Source organism: Cetorhinus maximus, chromosome 1 (assembly GCF_964194155.1).
Source record: "Cetorhinus maximus chromosome 1, sCetMax3.hap1.1, whole genome shotgun sequence".
In the NCBI taxonomy this organism is placed as follows: Eukaryota; Metazoa; Chordata; class Chondrichthyes; order Lamniformes; family Cetorhinidae; genus Cetorhinus; species Cetorhinus maximus.
In genome coordinates this window covers 248,489,207-248,514,783 of record NC_135879.1, presented here as the reverse complement: position 1 = coordinate 248,514,783, position 25,577 = coordinate 248,489,207, and the positions used below count along the sequence as shown (strand labels likewise).

The following is a 25,577-nucleotide window of genomic DNA, read 5'->3' as shown; positions in this document are numbered from 1 at the left end:
GAAAAGTGGATCCAAAATTGGCTGAGAGGCAGGAAGCAGAGGGTGATGGTGGAGGGATGTTTCTGTGACTGGAAGTCTGTTTCCGGTGGGGTTCCACAGGGCTCGGTGCTGGGTCCCTTGCTGTTTGTGGTGTACATAAATGATTTGGACTTAAATGTAGCGGGTATGATCAAGAAGTTCACAGATTACACGAAAATTGGTAGGGTGGTAAATAGTGAGGAGGATAGCCGTAAACTGCAGGAGGATATCAATGGACTGGTCAGGTGGGCAGAGCAGTGGAAAATGGAATTCAATCTGTAAAAGTGTGAGGTAAAGCACTTGGGGAGGGTTAACAAGGCAAGGGATTACACTATGAATGATAGGACCCTGGAAAGTACTGAAGATCAGAGGGACCTTGGTGTGCATATCCACAGATCCCTGAGGGCAGCAGGGCAGGTAGATAAGGTGATTAAGATGGCATATGGGATACTTGCCTTTATTAGCCAAGGCATAGAATACAAGAGCAGGGAGGTTATGCTGGAACTGTATAAAATGCTGATTAGGCCAAAACTGGGGTACTGCATACAGTTCTGGTCACCACATTATAGGAAGGATGTGATTGCACTGGAGAAGGTGCAGAGGAGATTTACCAGGATGCTGCCTGGGCTGCAGGGTCTGAGCTATGAGGAAAGATTCAGATAGGTTGGGGTTGTTTTCCTTGGAGCAGCGACGTTTGAGAGGGGACCTGATAGAGGTGTATAAGATTACGAGGGGCATGGATAGAGTGGATAGGAAGGCACTTTTTCCATTAGTAGAGGGGTCAATAACCAGGGGGCATAGATTTAAGGTAAGAGGTAGAAGGCTATGTGGGGAGATGAGGAGAATTGTTTTAACCCAGAAGGTGGGCGGAGTCTGGAACTCACTGCCTGAAAGGGTGGTTGAGTCAGAAACTCACGTAACATTTAAGAAGTGTTTACATATTCACTTGCATTGTCATAGCCTCCAGGGCTATGGGCCAAGCGCCGGATAATGGGATTATTGTAGTCAGATCTTTGTTGACCGGCATGGACACGATGGGCCGAAAGGCCTCATTCTGTGCTGTAGACGTCTATCAGTCCACAGGTCAGCTAGCCTGGCATCAACTGGCATCACAGTTGTCATGGGAATTCTAAAATAAATCATTAAGGAAGGGTCAACAAAGCACTTAGAAAACTGTGGTACAATCAGGTAGAATATGGTTTTATAACAGGAAAATCACAATCAAAAATGTTGTTAGAGGTTTTTGAGGATTTTTAAAGAATTCTTTCATTGATTTTGGGTGCCTCTGGCTGGGCCAACATTTTTGCCCATCCCTAATTGCCCTTGAGAAGGTGGTTGGAGCTGCCTTCCTGAACTGCTGCAGTCCATGTGGTGTAGGTACACCCACTGTGCTGTTAGGAAGGGAGGTCCAGGATTTTAACCCAGCAACAGTGAACGAACATCAATGCATTTCCAAGTCAGAATGGTGAGTGACTTGGAGGGGAACGTGCAGGTGGTGGTGTTCCCATCTATCTGCTGCCCTTGTCCTTCTAGGTGATAGTGGTCGTGGATTTGGAAGGTGCTGTCTAAGAAGCCTTGGTGAATTCCTGCACTGCATCTTGTAGATAGTACATACACTGCTGCTACTGTGCGTCAGTGGTGGAGGGAGTGAATGATTGTGGATGTGGTGCCAATCAAGCGGCTGCTTTGTCTTGGACGGTGTCAAGCTTCTTGAGTGTTGTGGGAGCTGCACTCATCCAGGCAAGTGAAGAGTATTCTATCACACTCCTGTCTGGTCCCTTGTAGATGGTGGACAGGCTTTGAGGAGTCAGGAGGTGAGTTACTCGCCACAGGATTCCTAGCCTCTGACCTGTTCTTTTAGTCACAGTATTTATGTGGCTAGTCCAGTTCAGTTTCTGGCCAATGGCAACTCCCAGGATGTTGATAGTGGGGGATTCAGTGATGGTAATGCCATTGAATATCAAGAGGTTAAAATCTCTCTGTTTGGAGATGGTCATTGCCTGGCACTTGTGTGGTGCAAATGTTACTTGCCACTTGTCAGCCCAAGCCTGGATATTTGGATATTGTCCAGGTCTTGCTGCATTTGGACATGGGCTGCTTCAGTATCTGAGGATTCGCGAATGGTACTAAACAATGTGCAGTCATCAATCACCACTGCAGAATCTCACCAAGGATCCTTTGGAAGCACCTTCTCAACTTCCACCATCTCGAAGCACAAGGGCAGCAGACACATGGGAATATCCTCACCTGGAGGTTCCCCTCTAAGTCACTCAAGGTCCTGACTTGGAAATATATCACCGTTCCTTCACGGTCACTGGGTCAAAATCCTGGAACTCCCTTCCTAACAGCACTGTGGGTGTACCTACACCACATGAAATGCAGCGGTCCAAGAGGCAGCTCATCACCAGCTTCTCAAGGACAATTAGGGATGGGCAATAAATGCCGGCCTAGCCAACATCCCGTAAACAACGAAAGTACAAGAACCTCTGACCTTATGATGGAAGGAAGGTCATCGATGAAGCAGCTGAAGATGGTTGGGCCGAGGACACTACCCTGAGGAGCTCCTGCAGTGATGTCCTGGAACTGAGATGACTGACCTCCAACAACCACAACCAGCGGAGGGTTTTCCCATTGACCCCAGTTTTGCTTGGGCTCCTTGATGCCACAGTTGGCCAAATGCTGCCTTAATGTCAAGGGCAGTCACTCTCACCTCACTTCTGGAGTTCAGCTCTTTTGAACCAAGACTGTAATAAGATCAGGAGCTGAGTGGCCCTGGCGAAACCCAAACTGAGCATCAGTGAGCAGGTTATTGCTGAGCTTGATAGCACTGTTGATGACCCCTTCCATCACTTTACTGATGATGGAGAGGAGACTGATGGGGCTGTAATTGGCCGGGTTGGATTTGTCCTGCTTTTTGTGTACAGGACATACCTGGGCAATTTTCCACATAGCCGGGTAGATGCCAGTGTTGTAGCTGTACTGGAGCAGCTTGGCTAGGGGCGCTGTAAGTTCTGGAGCACAAGGCTTCAGTACTATTGCCAGAATATTGTCAGGACCCATAGCTTTTGCAGTATCCAGTGCCTTCAACCGGTTCTTGATATCACATGGAATGAACCAAATTGGCAGAAGACTGGCACCTGTGATGCTGGGGACCTCTGGAGGAGGCCAAAATGGATCATCCACTCGGCACTTCAGGCTGAAGATTGCTGCGAATCCTTCAGCCTTATGTTTTGCATTGATGTGCTGGGCTCCTCCATCATTGAGGATGGGGATATGTGTGGAGGCTCCTCCTCCAGCGAATTGTTTAATTGTCCACAACTGGATGTGGCAGGACAGCAGAGCTTAGATCCATTGGTTGTGGGGTCGCTTAGCTCTGTCTATCACTACAAGACTTCAGTTATGTCAAGTGACAAACGAAAATGGGGTTCATCTCTTTTGCCGAGAGAAAAATTAAAGAATGATTTGAAAAATCTTGAATGTGGTATAGTGGTAACTTTGTCAGAATAACACTCCAGAGGACCAGGCTAATAATCTGGGGCTATCAGTTCAAGTCCCACCATGGAAGTTGGTGGAATTTAAATTAAATTAATTAACAAAAAGTGGCTATACTCAGTAATGGGAACATGAAACTATCAGATTGTCAAAACAATCCCATCTGGTTCATTAATGTCCTTTAGAAAAGGATTTTTTTTTTTATTCATTCATGGGATGTGGGCTTCGCTGGCTGGGCCAGCATTTATTGCCCATCCCTAGTTGCCCTTGAGAAGGTGGGGGTGAGCTGCCTTCTTGAACCGCTGCAGTCCATGTGGTGTAGGTACATCCACAGTGCTGTTAGGAAGGGAGTTCCAGGATTTTGACCCAGCGACAGTGAAGGAACGGTGATATATTTCCAAGTCAGGGTGGTGAGTGACTTGGAGGGGAACTTCCAGGCGGTGGTGTTCCCATCTATCTGCTGCCCTTGTCCTTCTAGGTCGTAGTGGTTGTGGGTTTGGAAGGTACTGTCTAAGGGGCCTTGGTGAGTTCCTGCAGTGCATCTTGTAGATCGTACACACTGCTGCTACCGTGCTTCGGTGGTGGAGGGAGTGAATGTTTGTGGATGTGGTGCCAGTCAAGCAGGCTGCTTTGTCCTGGATGGTTTCCAGCTTCTTCAGTGTTGTAGGAGCTGCACTCATCCAGGCAAGTGGGGATTATTCCACCACACTCCTGACTTGTGCCTTGTAGATGGTGGACAAGCTTTGGGGAGTCAGGATTGTGTTTGAGTACAATTCTGCTGGTGCTGATGACCCACAGTGCCTCATGGATGCCTAGTCTTGAGTTACTAGACCTGTTCAAAATCTATCCCATTTAGCACAGTGATGGTGCCACACAACACGATAGAGGGTATCCTCAATGTGAAGGCGAGACTTCATCCCCACAATGACTGTGCGGTGGTCACTCCTACTGATACTGCCATGGACAGATGCATCTACGGCAGATAGGTTGACGTGAATGAGGTCAAGTATGTTTTTCCCTCTTGTTGGTTTCCTCACCACCTGTTGCAGACTCAGTCTAGCAGCTATGTCCTTTAGGACTCGGCCAGCTCAGTCAGTTGTGGTGCTACTGAGCCACTCTTGGTGATGGACATTGAAGTCCCCCACCCAGAGAACATTCTGTACCCTTGCCACCCTCAGTGCTTCCTCCAAGTGATGTTCAACATGGAGGAGCACTGATTCATCAGTTGAGGGAGGGTGATATGTGGTAATCAGCAGGAGGTTTCCTTGCTCATTTTTGACCTGATGCCATGAGACTTCATGGGGTCCAGAGTCGATGTTGAGCACCCCAAAGGCAAGTCTCTCCCAACTGTATACCACTGTGCCGCTACCTCTGCTGTGTCTGTCCTTGTGGTGGGACAGGACATACCCAGGGATGGTGATGGAGGAGTCTAGGACATTATCTGTAAGGTATTATTCCTTGACCTCTCTGTCTCAATTTCTGGTGATAGACTGTCCACCAATGCTTGACTAGCCTGTGAGACAGCGCTCCCAATTTTGGCACTAGCCCCCAGGAGGGCTTTGCAGGGTCGATAGGACTGTGATTGCCGTTGTTGTTTCCGTTGTCTAGGTTGATGCCAGATGGTCCTTCCTGTTTCATTCCTTCCCTGGTCTGGCCTACATGCAGCTCCAAACCCAATGTGGTTGACTTTTAACTGTCCTCTGAAATGGCAGAGCAACACTCAGTTGTATCAAACCATTGTACAGTGGTTCAAGAAGGCGGCTCACCACCAACTTCTCAAAGGTGCTTAGAGATGGACAGCAAATCCTGGCCTTGCTAGCAACACTCACTTCTCATGGAAGAATGAAATAAAGAACCAAAACACAGAATAATTTTTTAAATAGATGAGAAAGCGAAGTCCTGGACCAAGGTCTCCATGGTGGCCGCCATCCTACCAGTGTTGACCTCGGTGCATTGGCATGCCGGCACTATCACCTCAGCCTGAAGGTGGGCGGACTCCTCCATCATGCCTTGCAATCTGAGAAATGCAGCGGACATCCCTTCCAGTTGTTCCCTAGCTAGCCTTTGCAGCTGCAGCAACTGTGACATGACCGAGCCCAGAGGCTCATCATCTGACTTGGACGCAACAAATTCTTAGCCTCTAGCAGTTTTCCGAGTGCCGGACACCTGGGAAGTCCCTGCGCCGCTTGCTATGGATCAGACAGTATGATGTGCTCACCAGATTGTGATCCCAAGCGAACTGTAAAGCTAGGTCCCACCAAGGTGTGTGTCTCTGCGCTGGTGGAGGATGTGGTTGAGCGCGGTGATGGCTCTTCAAGGAGGGTGCCTTCAGATTCCTCTTCAGAGATTTCTTCGGGACTTGATTGGAGGCCCTGGGTCATGGACACTGTTGGCTGTTTCCCAGATGTGCCTGCGGAAGCAAGGGGAGTTAATGAGTGCATGGCAGTGGCCTGTGAAAGAGGACACATCACTCCCAGTATGGTTGTCTGATGGATGTTGCTGTGCTTGATCCTCACTTTGTAGAGCAGCGCTGACCTCACCATCAGCACAGGACTGGTCCAGATCCTCGCCGGCCAGCTGGATGGCTCAGTTTTCAAAGTCCGTACGGGCCTTGATTTCAGGCATTCCTCCAGCAGTCTGTGACCTCTCCCTCCTGTTGTGTGCCAGCTTGTCCTGCATGAATAGAGATGGAGAGAGTGTAAGCAGGAACCCTGACAGGCCAGATGATGAGTATGCCTGGCCTGTGTGGATGGTGAGTGGTTCCATGGACAGAATGAGGGCAATGAATGCGTGTGTGAGAAAGTGAATGTGATGTTCCTTGAACTGGCAGTGAGTGAGGGCCCTGTGAATATGTGATGGGTTTGTGAGTGTGTGAGTTGGGAGTGATGAAAAGAGTGACTTACCCTGGTGGAACGGAGGAGATCATTCATTCTTTTGCGGCACTGGGTGGCTGTTCTCTTTTGCAGGGCATTGGCACTGACCACCGCTGCCACCACCTCCCAAGCTCCCAAGCCAGATTAGTGAGGTTGCTGCCCATCCTTCAGCCAGAGCGGGGTTAGAGGACATCACGGTGAACCTCCACTGTGCCCAAAAGGTGCTTGAGAGACGCGTCATTGAACCTGGGGTCCCAGTCTTTTTGCCTTTTGGGGCCATCCTGTCTTCTTTGCAGCAATCCCAGGCTGGAAGCACTGAGAGATGTGCATACGGCTGTACGTTAAATTTGGTGCCCAGTGTGCTGAAGTGGTGAGGTGAAGACCTGGCAGGCAAATGAGAGCCCACCTGCCATGGAAGTAGCGTGTTTCCCAGAAATGCATATTTAATGTGGCAATAGGTGTGAAAAGCCGCCATTGGCCGACATGTAACTCCAGACCTATATGTGACCCCAGACCTCCAGACCCACAACAATGTGATTGACTCTTGATGCCCTCTGAAATGGCCTAGCAAGCCTCAGTTGTAACAAACCACTACAAAATAATGAAAAAGGAATGAAATCGGGACAGACCACCCGGCATCGACCAAGACATCGGAAACGATAACGGCAACGCAGCCCTGTTGACCCTGCAAAGTCCTCCTTACTAACATCTGGGGCTAGTGCCAAAATTGGGAGAGCTGTCTCACAGACTAGTCAAGCAACAGCCTGACACAGTCATCCTCAGGGAATCATACCTTACAGATAATGTCCCAGACTCCACCCTCACCGTCCCTGGGTATGTACTGTCCCACTGGCACAGTGGTATAGAGCCAGGAGGGAGGTGCCCTGGGAGTCCTCAACATCATCTCTGGGTCCCATGAAGTCCATGGGCATCCATGAGGCGCTGTGGGCCATCGGCAGCAGCAGAATTGTACTTGAACACAATCTGTAACCTCATGGCCTGGCATATCCCCCACTCTACCATTACCATCGAGCCAGGAGAACTACCCTGGTTCAATGAAGAGTGCTGGAGGGCATGCCAGGGGCAGTACCAGGCATACCTAAAAATGAGGTGTCAACCTGGGGAAGCTATAACACAGAACTACTTGCGTGCCAAATAGCACAAGCAGCAAGTGATAGAAAAGCTAAGTGATCCCACAACCAACGGATTACATTTAAGCTCTGCAGTCCTGTCGCAGGCAGTTGTGAATGGTGGTGGACAGTTAAACAACTTACTGAAAGAGGAGGCTCCACAAGTATCCCCATCCTCAATGATGGAGGAGCCCAGCACATCAGTGCAAAAGATAAGGCTGAAGCATTCGCAACAATCTTCAGCCAGAAGTGCCGAGTGGATGATCCATCTCGGCCTCCTCCAGAGGTCCCCAGCCAAGTCGATTCACTCCACGTGATATCAAGAAACGGCTGAAGGCACTGGAGACTGCAAAGGCAATGGGCCCTGACAATATTCCGGCAATAGTACTGAAGACTTGTGCTCCAGAATTTGCTGCGCCCCTAGCTAAGCTGTTCTAGTACAGCTACAACACTAGCATCTACACGGCTATGTGGAAAATTGCCCAGGTATGTCCTGTACACAAAAAGCAGGACAAATCCAACCCAGCCAATTGCCACCCCATCAGTCTACTCTCGATCATCGGTAATGTCATGTAAGGGGTCATCAACAGTGCTATCAAGCAGCACTTGCCTAGCAATAGCCTGCTCACTTATGCCTGGTTTGGGTTCCGCCAGGGCCACACAGCTCCTAAGCTCATTAAAGCCTTGGTTCAAACATGGACAAAAGACCTGAACTTCTGAGGTGAGTTGAGAGTGACTGCCCTTGACATGAAGGCAGCATTTGACCGAGTGTGGCATCAAGGAACCCGAGCAAAACTAGAGTCAATGGGAATCAGGGGGAAAACTCTCCGCTGGTTGGAGTCATACCTAGCACAAAGGAAGCTGATTGGGGTTGTTGGAGGTCAGTCATCTCAGCTCCAGGACATCACTGCAGGAGTTCCTCAGGGTAGTATCCTCGGCCCAAACATCTTCAGCTGCTTCATCAATGAGCTTCCTTCCAACATAAGGTCGGAAGTGGCGATGTTCGCTGATGATTGCACAATGTTCAGCACCATTCGTGACTCCTCAGATACTGAAGCAGTATGTCCAAATGTAGCAAGACCTGGACCATGTCCAGGCTTAAGCTAACAAGTGGCTAGTAACATTCTCGCCACACAAGTGCCAGGCAATGACCAACTCCAACAAGAGAGAATCTAACCATCGTTCCTTGACATTCAGTGGCATTACCATCACTGAATCCCCCACTATCAACATCCTGGAGTTTACCATTGACCAGAAATTGAACTGGACCGGCCATATATATATACTGTGTACGAGAACAGGTCAGAGGCTAGGAATTGTTCGACGGGTAACTCAATTCCTGACTCTCCAAAGCCTGTCCACCATCTCCAAGGCAAAAGTCAGGAGTGTGATGGAATATGCCCCACTTGTCTGGATGAGTGCAACTCCTACAACACTGAAGAAGCTGGACATCATCCAGGACAAAGCAACCCACTTGATTGGCACCACATCCACAAACATTCAATCCCTCCACCACCGATGCACAGTTGCAGCAGTGTGTACCACCTGCAAGATGCACTGCAGGAATTCACCAAGGCTCCCTCGACAGCACCTTCCAAACCCACGGCCACTACCATCTAGAAGGACAAGGGCAGCAGATAGATGGGAACACCACCACCTGGAAGACCCCCTCCAAGTTACTTACCATCCTGACTTGGAAATATATCACCGTTCCTTCACTGTCACTGGGTCAAAATCCTGGAACTCCCTCCCTAACAGCACTGTGGGTGTACCTACACCACATGGACTGCAGCAGTTCAAGAAGGCAGCTCACCACCACCTTCTCAAGGGCAATTAGGGATGGGCAATAATAAAGCTGGCCCAGCCAGCGAACCCTACGTCCCTTGAATGAATTTAAAGAAAAAATGTGACTGAGATTGTTTTATTGATGATTCTGAATGTTCAATTTATGCAAAGTTTATTGTTTACACTTTTGGATCCAAAACATTGAAACATGCTAAGAAGGGGAGCGATGTAGTGGATTGAAAATTGCATTATGCAAGTTGTCCACTTCAGGCTACCATACACACATGTACCACATGAAGGTGGCTAGGCACAAATGAAGAGGAATCCGTTTTAACAACACATACAGCTCTGATTCTGAATGCTTCTAACTTTTTTTGTTTTTCTTTTTCACAGGGCATGGGGGTTGCTTGTAGCCCATCCCTAATTGCCCTAAATATATGACTGTATCTTCTGAAGAATTTCCCACAGGGCAACAAAGGGGAATTGTTCAGCTCTTCATAGCCCCGCTCCTCACACTGACACCGGCTGCGCTCTTGAACCTGAAAGCAACCCAGGTCACTCTCCTGCCCCCAGGAACTGTACACAAAATTCTTCAGTCTCACTCTTGTCTCTCGACACACTCCTCATCCTCCCCTATAGTCACATTTATTGTATCTGACCACCAGATCCTTCCTTTTGAAGGTGAAGGCTTTCAGATCTTGTCTTTCCTGTTGATTCTTACCTTGAGCCACCAGCACCTCCTTGAGTTGCTAGAGATCTTGCACTTGCTATAGTTGCCTTCTTTGTTAGCAGCTTCGCGAGGAAATAGGTCAAAACTGGCACTCCCAAAGCTGGTGCCATGATGGCAGCAGTTAGAATAAGTGGATTAACTTTACCTACAGGAACTGAGGAAACATGGGTTAGGCTACAGTATAGACAACTGCAGTGCCAAGGCATCAGCTGTGGTAGTAATATCCTTCCTGCAGTAAGGTAACAACAAACTGCACACAATGATCCAGATGTGGTCTGATCAGTGCCTGATTCACTAACAATTCAACCTCTGGAGCCTCTTTCTCTTTATAACAGAAATGACAAATTAACTTTGCTTTTTGAATTTCAGTTAAGTACATGTTTATCCATTTTCACATTTCCATTTCCTCTCCTGATCAGCCAGTGCCCCATTTAACACACTTTATAACCAAGCACAAGTGAATATTGAAATAGGAGGATAAAGCAGATGAGTGCCTGGCTGGAAAGATGGTGGAGGAGAGTGGGACTTATGATTCTTGGGACATTGGGACTGGCTCTGGAGGAGATGGTACCTCTGCAGGCTGGACAGGTTGCACCGAAATAGAGTTGGGACTGAATTCCGTGAGGGGCTATTCGGGAAATTTTGAAGTAACTTGGCAGGGTTGAGGGAACCAGGAGAAATTATCAGAGAGGAATAATAAGCCACACAAAACACTGGGAGAGATGGATAGCACTGAAATAGGGAATAGGGAATTGCAACTATCAACATCCTGGGGGTTACCATTGACCAGAAACTGAACTGGACTAGCCATATAAATACTATGGCTACAAGAGCAGGTCAGGGGCTAGAAATCCTGCAGCAAGTAACTCAAATCTTTACTACCCAAAGCCTGTCCACCATCTACAAGGCAGAAGTCAGGAATGTGATGGAATGTTCTCCACTTGCCTGGATGAGTGCAGCTCCGACAACACTCAAGAAGCTTGACACCATCCACCACTGCAGTAACTCACTCAGGCTCCTTAGGCAGCACCTTCCAAACCCACGACCATTATCATCTAGAAGGACAAGGGCAGCAGACACACGGGAACACCACCACCTGGAAGTTCCCCTCCAAGCGACAAATCATCCTGAAGAGGAAATATATCACCGTTCCTTCACTGTCGCTGGGTCAAAATCCTGGAACTCCCTTCCTAACAGCACTGAGGGTGTACCTACACCATTTAAACTGCAGCGGTTCAAAAATGCAGCTCACCACCACCTTCTCAAGGGCAACTAGGGGTGGGCAATAAATGCTGGCCTCGCCAGCAAAGCCCACATCCCATGAATGAATTGAAAAAAGTAAGTCATTAAATGGGCTCAGAATAAGGGAGAAATAATTAAAGTCTCAATTAGGGTTAATGTGAATGCACCGAGTGTGGTAAACAACATTTGTGAGTTACAGGCACAGGTTGCCATGTGACTATAACGTTGCGGCTATAATAGAGACCTGGCTCAATGAAAGGCAGGACTGGGTGTTAAATATTCCAGGTGTTCAAGAAAGATAGGAAAGGAAGAAAAAAGGGCAAGAAGTGGCAATATTGAGGGGAGCACTGCAGTGCTGGAGAAAGAGAACGTCCCAGGTTGGTTAAGGACAGAATCAATTTGGCTAGAGCTAAGGAGCAAAAGAGATGCAATTACATTGCTCGGTGTAGTCTACAGGCCACCAGCTAGTGGGAAGTATGTAGAGGAATCAATCTGTGAGGAAATTACAGAGAGGTGCAAGAATTATAGAGCAGTTATAATGGGAGCATTAATTATCTGAATATTGACTGGGATAGTAATAATGTAAAGGGCAGACAGGGTCAACAGTTCCTAGAGTATGTTGAAGAAGTTTTTCTAAGCAGTGTGTTTCCAGTCCAACAAGAGGACAGATACTGATAGAACTGTTTCTTAGCAATGAGGTGGACCAAGTGGATCAAATATCAGTAGGAGAATATTGAGGGGGGCGTGATCATTGTATCACTTTTAGGTTAACTATGGAAAAGGACAAAAAGCACTCCAGGGTAAAAATAATTAACTGGGACAAAGCCAACTTCAATGAGGTAAGAACAAATCTGGGCCAAGTAAATAATAGTCAAAGGTTGGAAGGAAAAATGGTTGCTGAACAAAGGGCTATCTTCAAAGAAGAGATCATTCAGGCACAGTCTAGATATATCCCCTTGAAAGGGACAGATAGGGCATGTTAATTCTAATAATCATATGCTAACAAAGAATGGGTCTCTCATAGCCTGTACCTCAAGACAGCTTTATTTCCAAGCCGCAGAGTAAAGACACAGACTCTCCCAATTCCCCCCCTATACCCAGTGTGAACACCTTTTTATACACCTGTAACGCAGCCCTAAGACTTCCCCAACTGGGGTCAGCTACTCTTAATTACCAACTTAGAGCATGTACTCGATTGCAGCACAATTCCAACATTAACAAAGCAAACAAATCCAGAGCTTCCTGGATGAAAAAAGAGATAGAGATTAGGATGAAGAAAAAAAGTGTGCTTATGACAGATGTCTGGTGCATAACACAATGGAGAAACAGGCTGAATATAGAAGGTTCAGAAGGGGATGGAAAAATCAAATAAGAAAAGCAATGAGGGTGTATGAAAAGTGACTGGAACTTAACAAAAACAGTAATCCCAAAGTCTTCTATAGGCATATAAGTAGTAAAAGAAGGAGTATGGCTGGTTCAGGACCAAAAAGGGAATTTATGCAAGGGGGCAGGGCAATAGCTGCGGTATTAAATAAATACTTTGCATCTGTCTTTACCAAGGAAGAAGATGCTGCCCAGGCTACAAAGATGAATCAATATACAAGAAGGATTTAAAATTGGTAAGGAGGAGGTTTTAGATAGGCTCTTGTTATGAAAGTATAATAATTTCCATAATATTATTCTAGTTTATTGTAAAGTAGGTTATAGGTTTGAATGTAGATGGTTCTGTCTGTGTGATTTAATTACATTGGAGTCAGCCAGACTGCAAGCTTGAAATTATCAGAAGAAATGAGATGCAGAAGCGTACTTGAAATGCTAGTCCGTAAATATGGATGAGGTCTTAGCATATAAGGCGGGAAGGAAATTTGCAGTTTTAGATAAGTGAAGGAGTTGTTTGGATTTCAAAGAGACGTTAGGACATTTACAACTAACGAGATAAGCAAGGCCAACCAGTGTGTTTATTTTTCCCAAAGGTTACTGACAATATTGGAAACATGAAACTTTTTATATTATGGGAAAAGAACATTTCAAACAACATATGGAACAATGGAATTTACAGATTAAAGTAGACAGAAACATATATAAAGAGAATGGAAGTCTATGATAGGAGGCCATGTAAGATCTAACAGGGGTGTACGAAATAGCCTTCAGGAAGCCTCTAGCCATTTGTACATAAGTCTGTTATGCCCAGTAACTAAAGTTGGAGAAAAGCCTTTGTGAATTCCACTGTCAAGTGGTAACTTGCTAGAGTTGTATAGAACCTTAGTGAGGCCACAGCTGGAGTACTGTGTGCAGTTCTGCTCACCACATTAAATGTCTGCCTCAAAGAGACCAATTTTTACTTTAGCTTCTTTTCTTTTTGAAATACAAGTAAAAGCTCATACAATCGATTTGTTTTTTTTTCCCCCTTGGCTGTTTTGCTCTCATGTTCTATTTTTTTTTGCCTTCTTAATTAACTTTTTGTTTGGCCTTTGTTTCTAAACATTCTCTATGCTCATCTTTCTAGCTATTCTTTACCACGAGATAAACCTTTTCTTTTAATCTCGTGCTATCTTTAACTTCCCTTAGTAGGCCACAGTTGGATATTTCTTGCTGAGGTTTTGTTTTCCAATGCAATGTATTCATCCCCTGAAACCTGTTACACTGGGGCAGCAAGAGACTGTTCAACCGATTTAACCTGTTATACAGTAACAGGAGGAGGCCATTCAGCCTATCTAGACTGTTATATTGAAGTAGTAAAGAAAATATGGTAAAGTGCATGTAGAAAATTATAATATATTTAAACAGAGTCAACACAGATTTATGAAAGGGAAATTGTGTTTGACAAATCTGCTCAGAGTCTTTTGAAGATGAAATGAAACTTCAAGCTACATGCAGGTATGATGTGGTGGGCATTACGGAGACATGGCTGCAAGGGGATCAGGAATGGGAGCTAAATATCCAAGGATATACAGCCTATCGAAAAGATAGGCAGGTTGGCAGAGGGAGTGGGGTTGCTTTGTTAGTAAGAAATGAAATTAAATCAATAGCAAGAAATGATGTAGGGTCAGATGATGTAGAATCTGTGTGGGTAGAGTTGAGGAACCGCAAAGGTAAAAAAACCATAATGGGAGTTATGTACAGGCCTCTGAACAGTAGTCAGGATGTGGGGCACAAGTTACACCAGGAGATAGAAAAGGTGTGTAAGAAAGGCAAGGTTAGAGTGATCATGGGGGATTTCAATATGCAGGTAGACTGGGAAAATCAGGTTGGTAGTGGATCCCAAGAAAAGGAATTTGTGGAATGTCTACAAGATGGCTTTTTGGAGCAGCTTGTGGTGGAGCCCACTAAGGAACAGGCAATTCTAGATTTAGTGATGTGTAATGAGGCAGATTTGATAAGGGAGCTTAAGGTGAAGGAACCCTTTGGAGGAAGTGACCATAATATGATAGAATTTACCCTGCAATTTGAGAGGAAAAGCTGGAATCAGATGTAACGGTATTACAGTTGAATAAAGGCAGCTACAGAGGCATGAGGGAGGAGCTGGCCAGAATTGACTGGGAGATGAGCCTAGCAGGAAAGACAGTGGAACAGCAATGGCAGGAGTTTCTGGGAGTAATTTGGGAGACACAGCAAAAATTCATCCCTAGGAAGAAGAAACATACTAAAGGGAGGACGAGGCAACCATGGCTGACAAGGGAAGTCAGGGACAGCATAAAAGCTAAAGAGAAAGCATACAATGCGGCGAAGAGCAGTGGGAAGCCAGGGGATTGGGAAGCCTACAAAGACCAACAGAGGACAACTAAAAAAGAAATAAGGAGGGAGAAGATAAAATATGAGGGTAAACTAGCCAGTAATATAAAAGAAGATTGCAAGAGCTTTTTTAGATATATAAAGGGTAAGAGAGAGGCAAAAGTGGACATTGCGCCGCTGGAAAATGACGCTGGAGAATAGTAGTGGGGAACAAAGAAATGGCGGAGGAACTGAATAGGTACTTTGAGTCAGTCTTCACAGTGGAAGACACGAGTAACATCCCCAAAGTTCAAGAGAGTCGGGGGGCAGAGGTGAGTATGGTGGCTATTACCAAGGAGAAGGTGCTAGGAAAACTGAAAGGTCTGAAGGTGGATAAATCACCTGGACCAGATGGATTACACCCCAGAGTTCTGAAGGAGATAGCTGAAGAGATAGTGGAGGCATTAGTGGCGATCTTTCAGGAATCAGTCGAGTCAGGGAGGGTCCCAGAGGACTGGAAAATCGCTAATGTAACCCCCCTGTTTAAGAAGGGAGTGAGGCAAAAGACAGGAAATTACAGGCCGAATAGCCTGACCTTGGTCGTTGGTAAGATTTTAGAGTCCATTATTAAGGATGAGATTTCAGAGTACTTGGAAGTGCGTGGTAAAATCGGGCAAAGTCAGCATGGTTTCATCAAGGGGAGGTCATGCCTGACAAATCTGTTAGAATTCTTTGAGAAGGTAACGAGTAGGTTAGACAAAGGAGAGCCAATGGATGTTATCTACTTGGACTTCCAGAAGGCCTTTGACAAGGTGCCGCACAGGAGGCTGCTCAGTAAGATAAGAGCCCATGGTGTTAGAGGCAAGGTACTAGCATGGATAGAAGATTGGCTGTCTGGCAGGAGGCAGAGCGTGGGGATAAGGGGCTCCTTCTCAGGATGGCAGCCGGTGACTAGTGGAGTTCCGCAGGGGTCAGTGTTGGGACCACAACTTTTCACTTTATACATTAATGATCTAGATGAAGGAACTGAGGGCATCCTGGCTAAGTTTGCAGATGATACAAAGATAGGTGAAGGGACAGGTAGTATTGAGGAGGCGGGGAGAATGTAGAAGGATTTGGACAGGTTAGGAGAATGGGCAAAGAAGTGGCAGATGGAATACAATGTGGGGAAGTGTGAGGTCATGCACTTTGGTAGGAAGAATAGAGGCATAGACTATTTTCTAAATTGGGAGAGAATTCAGAAGTCTGGAGTGCAAAGGGACTCGGGAGTCCTAGTCCAGGATTCTCTTAAGGTTAACTTGCAGGCTGAGTCGGTAGTTAGGAAGGCAAATGCAATGTTGGCATTTATTTCGAGCGGACTAGAATATAAAAGCAGGGATGTGCTGCTGAGGCTTTATAAGGCTCTGGTCAGACTACATTTAGAATATTGTGAGCAATTTTGGGCCCCGTATCTCAGTAAGGATGTGCTGGCCCTGGAGAGGGTCCAGAGGAGGTTCACGAGAACGATCCCAGGAATGAAAGGCTTAACATATGAGGAACGTTTGAGGACTCTGGGTCTATACTCGATGGAGTTTAGAAGGATGAGGGGGGATCTGATTGAAACTTACAGAATACTGAAAGGCCTGGATAGAGTGGACGTGGGTAAGATGTTTCCATTAGTAGGAGAGACTAGGACCCGAGGGCACAGCCTCAGAGTAAAGGGAAGACCTTTTAGAACAGAGATGAGGAGAAACTTCTTTAGCCAGAGAGTGGTGAATCTATGGAATTCATTGCCACAGAAGGCTGTGGAGGCCAGGTCATTGAGTGTATTTAAGACTGAGATAGATAGGTTCTTGATTGGTAAGGGGATCAAAGGTTACGGGGAGAAGGCGGGAGAATGGGGTTGAGAAACTTATCAGGCATGATTGAATGGCGGAGCAGACTTGATGGGCCGAATGGCATAATTTCTGCTCTTATGTCGTATGGTCTTTTGTAGGGTATTTGGATTTTCAAAAGCATTCAATAAAGTGCAACATAAGAGGTTATGATACAATATTAGGATTCATGAATTTGGAGGTAATATGTTAACATGGTGCTGGTTTTTGTCACCCTGACGGAATTTTTGATGATATACTGTGTTAATAATTAACATTATATATGTCAATACGAAACATATATGTTCAAGTTGGGATGGTGTGTGACTTTAAGGCAACATGTATATGATGGTATTTGCCTGCACCTGCAGTCCTCGTTTTGACCCAGTTGATCCTTCTCCGTTGTTTAGCTCCTTTGGTGTTGCTGCCTGTAACTGGTTTCATTCTTATCTATCCAGTTATAGCCACTGATTCATCAGCTGAGGGAGGGCGTTACATGGTAATCAGCAGGAGGTTTCCTTGCCCATGGTTGACCTGATGCCATGAGATTTCATGGGGTTCGGATTCGATGTTGAGGACTCCGAGGGCAACTCACTGTGCCGCCACCTCTGCTGAATCTGTCCTGCCTGTGGGACAGGAGATACCCAGGGATGGTGATGGTGGAGTCTGGGACATTATCTGTAAGGTATGATTCCGTGAGGATGACTATGTCAGGCTGTTGCTTGACTAGTCTGTGAGACAGCTCTCCCAATTTTGGCTCTAGCCTCCAGATGTTTGTAAGGAGGACTTTGCAGGGTCGACAGGGCTGAGTTTGCTGTTGTTTCCAGTGCCAAGGCCGATGCCGGGTGCTCCGTCCGGTTTCGTTCCTTTTTTGAGACTTTGTAGCAGTTTGATACAACTGAGTGGTTTGCTAGGCCATTTCAGAGGGCATTTAAGAGCCAACCACATTGCTGTGCATCTGGAGTCACATGTAGGTCAGACCAGGTAAGGACAGTAGATTTCTTTCCATAAAGGACTTTAGTGAAACAGATGGGTTTTCAGAATAATCAGGGCCTGCAGCACTTCAAGAAGGCAGCTCACCACCACCTTTGGTGAAGCCTCATCCAAGTTGTTGTGTGGGTGATATCCAGAGTTAAGACAAAAGAAGCTTTAAACCAGGTAGAGGGTCCTATACCGTGTAACCTAAATAGTGATGTGAACAATGACTAGAACTGTTCAGCAACCTCAGTTAGAGAATGCATGGTGTTAAATAATGCAGAGAAAGGCACAGCAGGGAGAAAATTAACCACGAGGAACAACCCAATAAATAACTGAAATGATTACCTTTTTCTGGGTGTATCAACAATTCATCAATGCTGCCACCACTTCCCTTGGTATTGCAATATGGAGGAGCCCAGCCATCATTACAGTGACAGTTGTCATTATTGTTGCACATCTGAAACAGTGAAGGAATTTAGAAACACACAAATATTAAAATGGGGTCTAGCAGAAAACCATCCAGCAGCTGGCGTCATATCTATGGTTGTCAGAGGTCAGTCCTGGAGCTTCAGGATATCAGTGCAGCAGACAGGCATCCTCAGCAATACCATCTTCAGCTATTCCCCTCCAATATGGGAGAAGGAGTGGACTGTTCATTAACTATTCCACTGTGCTTTCCTCTGTTCATGAGAGAGTGGCGCAGAGTGATCACAGAACCAAGTTCATCATAAATAGAGTGCAAAGTTGGAAATTTAGTGCAGACAGAGAGTCACCTTCTTACTTTCAATGTTTATAGTGAGTCATTTAAGTTTGAAACCGTAATTATTTGAATTTTTTGCCTAGTGTTTTTGTGCTTAGTGTGAGTTATTATGTAAAAAAAAGTACAACAACTAAACAATCTAGACCAAAGTATGGTAGAACTAGTTTTTTGTGTAGACTGCAGTATGTGGGAGATTGTGGAATTCAGGACTGTCCCAAGTGACCACTGCAGATGTCTCTGTCTCGAATTTCTCTGCCTCAGAGTGAGAGATTGAGTGTGAGTTTGAGACATTGCCGCACAATGTGTGGGAGTAGTATCTGGTCAGTTTGCTTCAGAATACAGTCATACCTCATTGAGAGGTGTAGAGAGTAAGGGACAATAGAGGGTTGGAATTAACCAGCCCACTGAAGATGCCTTGGAAGAGGCAGGATTGGTAAAATAGTAGTGGAAGTTGTCAGGAGGGCAACCCAACATCTTCCCACTACAATGGCATATTACAGCCTCATTGGTGCAGTTGCTCACTGGGTGGCCAAGTAAACTAATCAAGTGTCCGAATAAGGGGCACCTCCTATACCCACTGGCATTTTACCAGAGTGGGAAGGCATCACCATCTGGGGTAATCACCAGGTAAAATCTTGCGGACTCCCAGCAGCTTCCTGGAAAGACAGCCCTTCTCCATGAACCCCATTGGCAGCAATGATCCCCCCTGCAGCTATGACACCACCATTGGAAGGTCCTCCTGCTCACCAACCACTAGGAACCTCCTCCCTGGCCCTGACACAGTGATAAAAAATAGCTTGTCTTTTAGGGAGCTTTAGCATAGAGAACTGCCTTCTTTATCTGCAGCCTCGCAGTGGCACCTTGAATGTTTGCACTGCCGAAACTGCAGTTCTGCCTGCCCTTTGATTGGCTTGGCAGCTCTGGCATGTGGGCCACCTTCCTCAGTTGGACAGCAGGTTCAGCGGTGGTCTCTTTATTGGTAAAAATTCTGCCCAGGTTCCAAAGGAACATTGGAGTGGGCCATTCAGCCCATTGAGCCTGCTTCACCATTCAAACAGATCATAGCTGATCATCTACCTCAATGCCACTTTCCTGCACTATCTCCATATCCCTTGATGTCATTGGTCTCCAGAAACCTATTGATTTCTGTCTTGAACATGCTCAATGGTTGAGCTTCCACAGCCCTCTGGGTCGAGGCCCAATTTCAGTCCGCGTAACGAGACCACTTTTGATAAGATTCTAGTCATAGAATGAGGATTTACAGAAACTGATCATAGCCACCAGGTACAATATATTTGCAACCTTTGAGGACAAGAATAAAGACTGCCAGAAGGACAACCAGGCTGCAGATTGTGGCACCTTGGAGCCGGAGGCTGTCCAAAAAGGGAAGGGAGAAGAGTTGGAAGGAGGATGAGTGGAAGTGTAATATGCTAGTTGTAGGGCATTCAACTGTTAAGGGGACAGACAGCATCTTTTGTAAGCAGGTTGAAGAGTTCTGTACAGTATGTTGTCTGCCTGATGTCAGGGTGAGGGAAGTGATTTAAAAGGACATTGGAGAGTGAGGGGCTAGATCCAGTTATTGTCGTTCATGTTGGGGCAACATTGAGAAGTTTAGGCAAGAAGGCATGTTTTGAGGGTACCGTGAACTAGGAGCTAACTTAAAGTACAGGGCCTCAAGAGTTATAATTGGATTATTATTTAAGCCATGTGCAAATTGGTGTGAAGATAAGGTTAGGGAGGTGAACACATGGCTGAAGGAGTGGTGTGGCAAAGAGGAGTTACATTTCATAGGACACTGGAATCTATTAAGGGGAAGCAGTGGCATAGGAAGAGGTGATGGCATAGTGGTATTGTCACTGGACTAATAACCTGGAGACCCAGGGTAATGCTATGGAGACCCAGGTTTGAATCCCACCATTGTAGATGGTGAAATTTGAATTCAATAAAAATCTGGAATTAAAAGTCTGATAAAGACCACAAATGATTGTCACAAAAATCCAGTTGGTTCACTAATGTCCTTTAGTGAAAGAAATCTGCTGTCCTCCTGGTCTGGCCTATGTGTGACTCCAGACCCACAGCAATGTGGTAGGCTCTTAAATGCCCTCTGAATGAGGGCAATTAGGGATGGGCAATAAATGCTGGCCTAGCCAGTGACACCCACATCCCATGAACAAATAAAGAAAAGTATTGGGACAGGAAGAAACTGCAGTGTTGGGTTGGGATCCATCTAAACCAGACTGGGACCATGGTCTGAGTGGATAAACAGGAGGAATCAGGAATTTTAAGCTTAAAATTCCTCCTCACCTCATTTTAAATGGGAGACCCTTACTTTTAAACTGTACTCCCTCGTTCTAAATTCCCCCAAGAGGAGAAACATTCTCTCAGCATCGATAGGCCCCTCAGGATCTTATATGTTTAAATAACATTACCTCTTATTCTTCCAAACTCCAATGAGTGCAGGCCCAGCCTGCTCGACCTTTCCTCACAAGACAACCCCTTCATCCCAGGAATCACACAGAATCACAGAATCACAGTGCAGAAGAGGCCCTTCGGCCCATCGAGTCTGCACCGACACATGAGAAACACCTGACCTACCTACCTAATCCCATTTACCAGCACTTGGCCCATAGTCTTGAATGTTATGACATACCAAGTGCTCATCCAGGTACTTTTTAAAGGATGTGAGGCAACCCACATCCACCACCCTCCCAGGCAGTGCATTCAAGACCGTCACCACCCTCTGGGTAAAAAGGTTTTTCCTCACATCCCCCCTAAACCTCCTGCCCCTCATCTTGAACTTATGTCCCCATGTCATTGACCCTTCAACTAAGAGGAACAGCTGCTCCCTATCCACCCTGTCCATGCCCCTCATAATCTTGTACACCTCGATCAGGTCGCCCCTCAGTCATCTCTGCTTCAACGAAAACAACCCAAGTCTATCCAACCTCCCTTCATAACTTAAATGTTTCATCCCAGGCAACATCCTGGTGAATCTCCTCTGCACCCCCTCCAGTGCAATCACATCCTTCCTATAATGTGGCAACCAGAATTGCACACAGTACTCCAGCTGTGGCCTCACCAAGGTTCTATACAACTCCAACATGACCTCCCTACTTTTGTAATCTATGCCTCGATTGATAAAGGCAAGTGTCCCATATGCCTTTTTCACCACCCCACTAACATACCCCTTCACCTTCAGAGATCCATGGACACACACGCCAAGGTCCCTTTGTTCCTCAGAACTTCCTAGCGTCATGCTGTTCATTGATTACTTCCTTGTCAAATTACTCCTTCCAAAGTGTATCACCTCACACCTTTCAGGGTTAAATTTCATCTGCCACTTATCTGCCCATTTGACCATCCCGTCTATATCTTCCTGTAGCCCAAGACACTCAACCTCACTGTTAACCACCCGGCCAATCTTTGTGTCATCCGCAAACTTACTAATCCTACCCCCCACATAGTCATCTATGTCGTTTATATAAATGACAAATAATAGGGGACCCAGCACAGATCCATGTGGTACGCCACTGGACACTGGCTTCCAGTCACTAAAGCATCCTTCTGTCAGCACTCTTTGTCTCCTACAACTAAGCCAATTTTGAATCCACCTTATCAAATTACCTTGTATCCCATGTGCATTTGCCTTCTTTGTAAGTCTCCCATGTGGTACCTTGTAAAGGCTTTTCTGAAATCCATGTAACCTACATCAACTACACCACCCTCATCTACACACCTGGTCACCACCTCAAAAAATTCATTCAAATTTGTTAGGCATGACCTCCCTCTGATAAAGCCATGCTGACTATCCCTGATCAAACCTTGCCTCTCCAGGTGGAGATCGATACTCTCCTTCAGAACTTTCTCCAATACTTTCCCTACCACTGATGTGAGACTCACTGGCCTGTAGTTCCCCGGCTTATCTCTACAACCCTTCTTAAATAGCGGAACCACATTAGCCTTTCTCCAGTCCTCTGGCACCTCCCCCGTGGCCAGAGAGGAATTAAACATTCAGGACAGAGCCCCTGTGATCTCCTCCCTTGCCTCCCTCAGCAGTCTGGGACACAAATCATCCGGACCTGGAGGTTTGTCCACTTTTAAGCCTGCCAATACCTCCAATACCTTGTCATTCTCTATATCAGTTTGCTCAAGAACCTCACAGTCTCTCTCCCCGAGTTTGATACAGAATCACAGAGCAGAACAGGCCCTTCGGCCCATCGAGTCTGCACCGACACATGAGAAACACCTGACCTATCTACCTAATCCCATTTACCTGCACTTGGCCCATAGCCTTGAATGTTATGACGTGCCAAGTGCTCATCCAGGTACTTTTTAAAGGATGTGAGGCAACCCACCTCCACCACCCTCCCAGGCAGTGCATTCAAGACCGTCACCACCCTCTGGGGAAAAAGGTTTTTCCCCAATCTTTGTGTCGTCCGCAAACTTACTAATCCTACCCCCCACATAGTCATCTATGTCGTTTATATAAATGACAAATTTTGGGGACCCAGCACAGATCCATATGGTACGCCACTGGATACTGGCTTCCAGTCACTAAAGCATCCTTCTGTCATCAGCCTCTGCCTCCCAACTAAGCCAATTTTGAATCCACATTATCAAATTATCCTGTATCCCATGTGCATTTGCCTTCTTTATAAGTCTCCCATGTGGGACCTTGTCAAAGGCTTTGCTGTAATCCATATAAAATACATCAACTACACTACCCTCATCTACACACCTGGTCACCTCCTCAAAAAATTCAATCAAATTTGCTAGGCATGACCTCCCTCTGACAAAGCCATGCTGGCTATCCCTGATCAAACCTTGCCTCTCCAAGTGGAGATAGATACTCTTCTTCAGAAATTTCTCCAATAGTTTCCCTACCACTGACGTGAGACTTACTGGCCTGTAGTTCCCTGGCTTATCTCTACAACCCTTCTTAAATAGCCTTCATCCTCATTCTCTTGGGTGAAGACGGATGTGAAGTATTCATTCAACACTCTACCAATGTCCTCTGCTCCACCCATAGATTGCCCCCTTGGTCCTTTATGGGCCCTTATCATTCTCTGGTGATCCTCTTCCCATTGATATACTTGTAGAATATCTTGGGATTTTCCCTACTTTTACCAGCCAGAGCTTTCTCATATGCCCTCTTTGCTCTCCTAATTGCTTTCTTAAGCTCCACCCTGCAGTTTCTGTACTCCACTAATCCCTCTGCTGATTTGCTTCCCTTCTACCTGCTAAAAGCCTCTCTTTTCCTTCTCATCGTAACCTGAATATCTCTGGTCATCCATGGTTCTCTGGGCTTGTTACTCCTTCCTATTAACCTAGAGGGAACATATTGAGCCTGACTTGATTGTTTTACTGTATTTTGATGTGTCCCCTATTCTGCTAACATTCTGTGTCCCCTCCCCCTGCTGAATTAGTTTAAACTCCTCCCAAAAGCACTAGCAAACCTGCCCACAAGGATGTTAGTCCCACTCTGGTTCAGATGTAGACCGTCCCGCTTGTACAGGTCCCACATTCCCCAGAAACTGTCCCAGTGATCCAGGATTCTAAAACCCTCCCTCCTGCACGAACTGTTAAGCCATGTATTCATCTGCGCTATTCTCCTATTTCTGGCCTCTCTAGCACGTGCACTGGGAGTAATCCAGAGATTACAACCCGAGAGGTCTTGCTTTTTAGTCTACTGCCTAACTCCCTGAATTCTTGATGCAAGACCTCATCCCTCTTTCTACCTATGTCATTGGTACCAACATGTACCATGACCTCTGCCTTATCACCCTCCCCCTTCAGGATGCCCTGCTGCCATTCAGTGACATTCCGGACTCTGGCACCAGGGAGGCAACATACCATCCTGGAGTCACGTTGATGTCCACAGTAGCGCCTATCTGTTCCCCTGACTATAGAATCTCCTATTACTATTGCTCTTCCTCCCTTCCTCCCCTCCTGTACAGACAGTCTGCTTGTGGTGCTAGAAGCTTGGCTCTGTCTGCACTCCCTGGAGGAACCAGCGCCCTCATCAGCCTCCAATTTGGAATACCAATTTGTGAGCGGGGCCCCAGGGGAGTCCTGAAGTACCCGCCTGTTTCTCTTACACTGCCTGGTGGTCACTCATTTCCTTCCTTCCTCAATTCCCTGTATCTGTGGTGTGACCACCTCTCTAAACGTGCTATCCACGATGCTCTCAGACTCGTGGATGCTCCACAGTGTCCCCAGCCGCTGTTCCAGCTCTGAAACCCGAGCTTCCAGGAGCTGCAGCTGGACACACTTCCTGCACACATGCTGGTCCCCGGCACTGGAAATGTCCCCGGCTTCCCACATGGAGCACAAGGAGCATACCACGGCTTTGAACGCTCCTGCCATGGCTTATCTCTTTAAATTAAACCTTTTAAATCAATTACTCTTGGGCCCTTCTTTCCTGATCCTCGTTACTACAGAATATACAAACTATAAACCATAAAAAGACTTAAACAATAAGCGATTAAAGTAGTAAATACCTTACCTACTACTTACCTTTGATTCCTTTCCCTTGTAGCCTCTACTGCTGCAGCAGGGCAAGACCCACGCTCTGAAGACTTAAGAAGTTGGATAGTATGGAAAATATTCAAAGAGCACCTCGTCCCCTAAGCACCGAATTCCCACTGTGCACCAAATTGCCAATGTCCACTCTGGCTGTGCCTCACTCAGGATGAGCTCTCTCCCCTGCTCGTGTGCAAGCACACTGTCCAAACATTCTCTGAACTACTTCAGATGCAAGTTTATCCCCGTTTAAGTAACAAGACCAAAACTGCACACAATACTCTAGCTGTGGTCTCACCGTTGTATTAAGACTTATCTACTTTTATACTCTATCTCCTTGCATTAAAAGCCAACATGCCATTTGCCTTCCCAATTACTTGCTGTATCTGCATGCTAACGTTTTGTGATTCATGTACAAAGACACCTAGATCCCTCTTTACCACAGCATCCTGCAATCTCCCTCTAATTTAATAGTATTCTTCT

The 25,577-nt window shown here is 46.2% G+C and overlaps 1 protein-coding gene across 1 annotated transcript in view; it reads right to left on the bottom strand.

The window, feature by feature from the left end:
* Nucleotides 1-18,002: 18,002 nt before the first annotated feature.
* LOC144680247 (disintegrin and metalloproteinase domain-containing protein 12-like) overlaps nt 18,003-25,577 on the bottom strand; it is a 378,378-nt gene continuing 370,803 nt past the window's right edge. The window contains exons 18-19 of the mRNA XM_078541279.1: nt 18,158-18,269; nt 18,003-18,016 (exon numbers count right to left, since the gene is read on the bottom strand). Of these exons, the coding sequence (XP_078397405.1) occupies nt 18,003-18,016; nt 18,158-18,269 (126 nt within the window). The remainder of the gene's footprint in view (nt 18,017-18,157; nt 18,270-25,577) is intronic.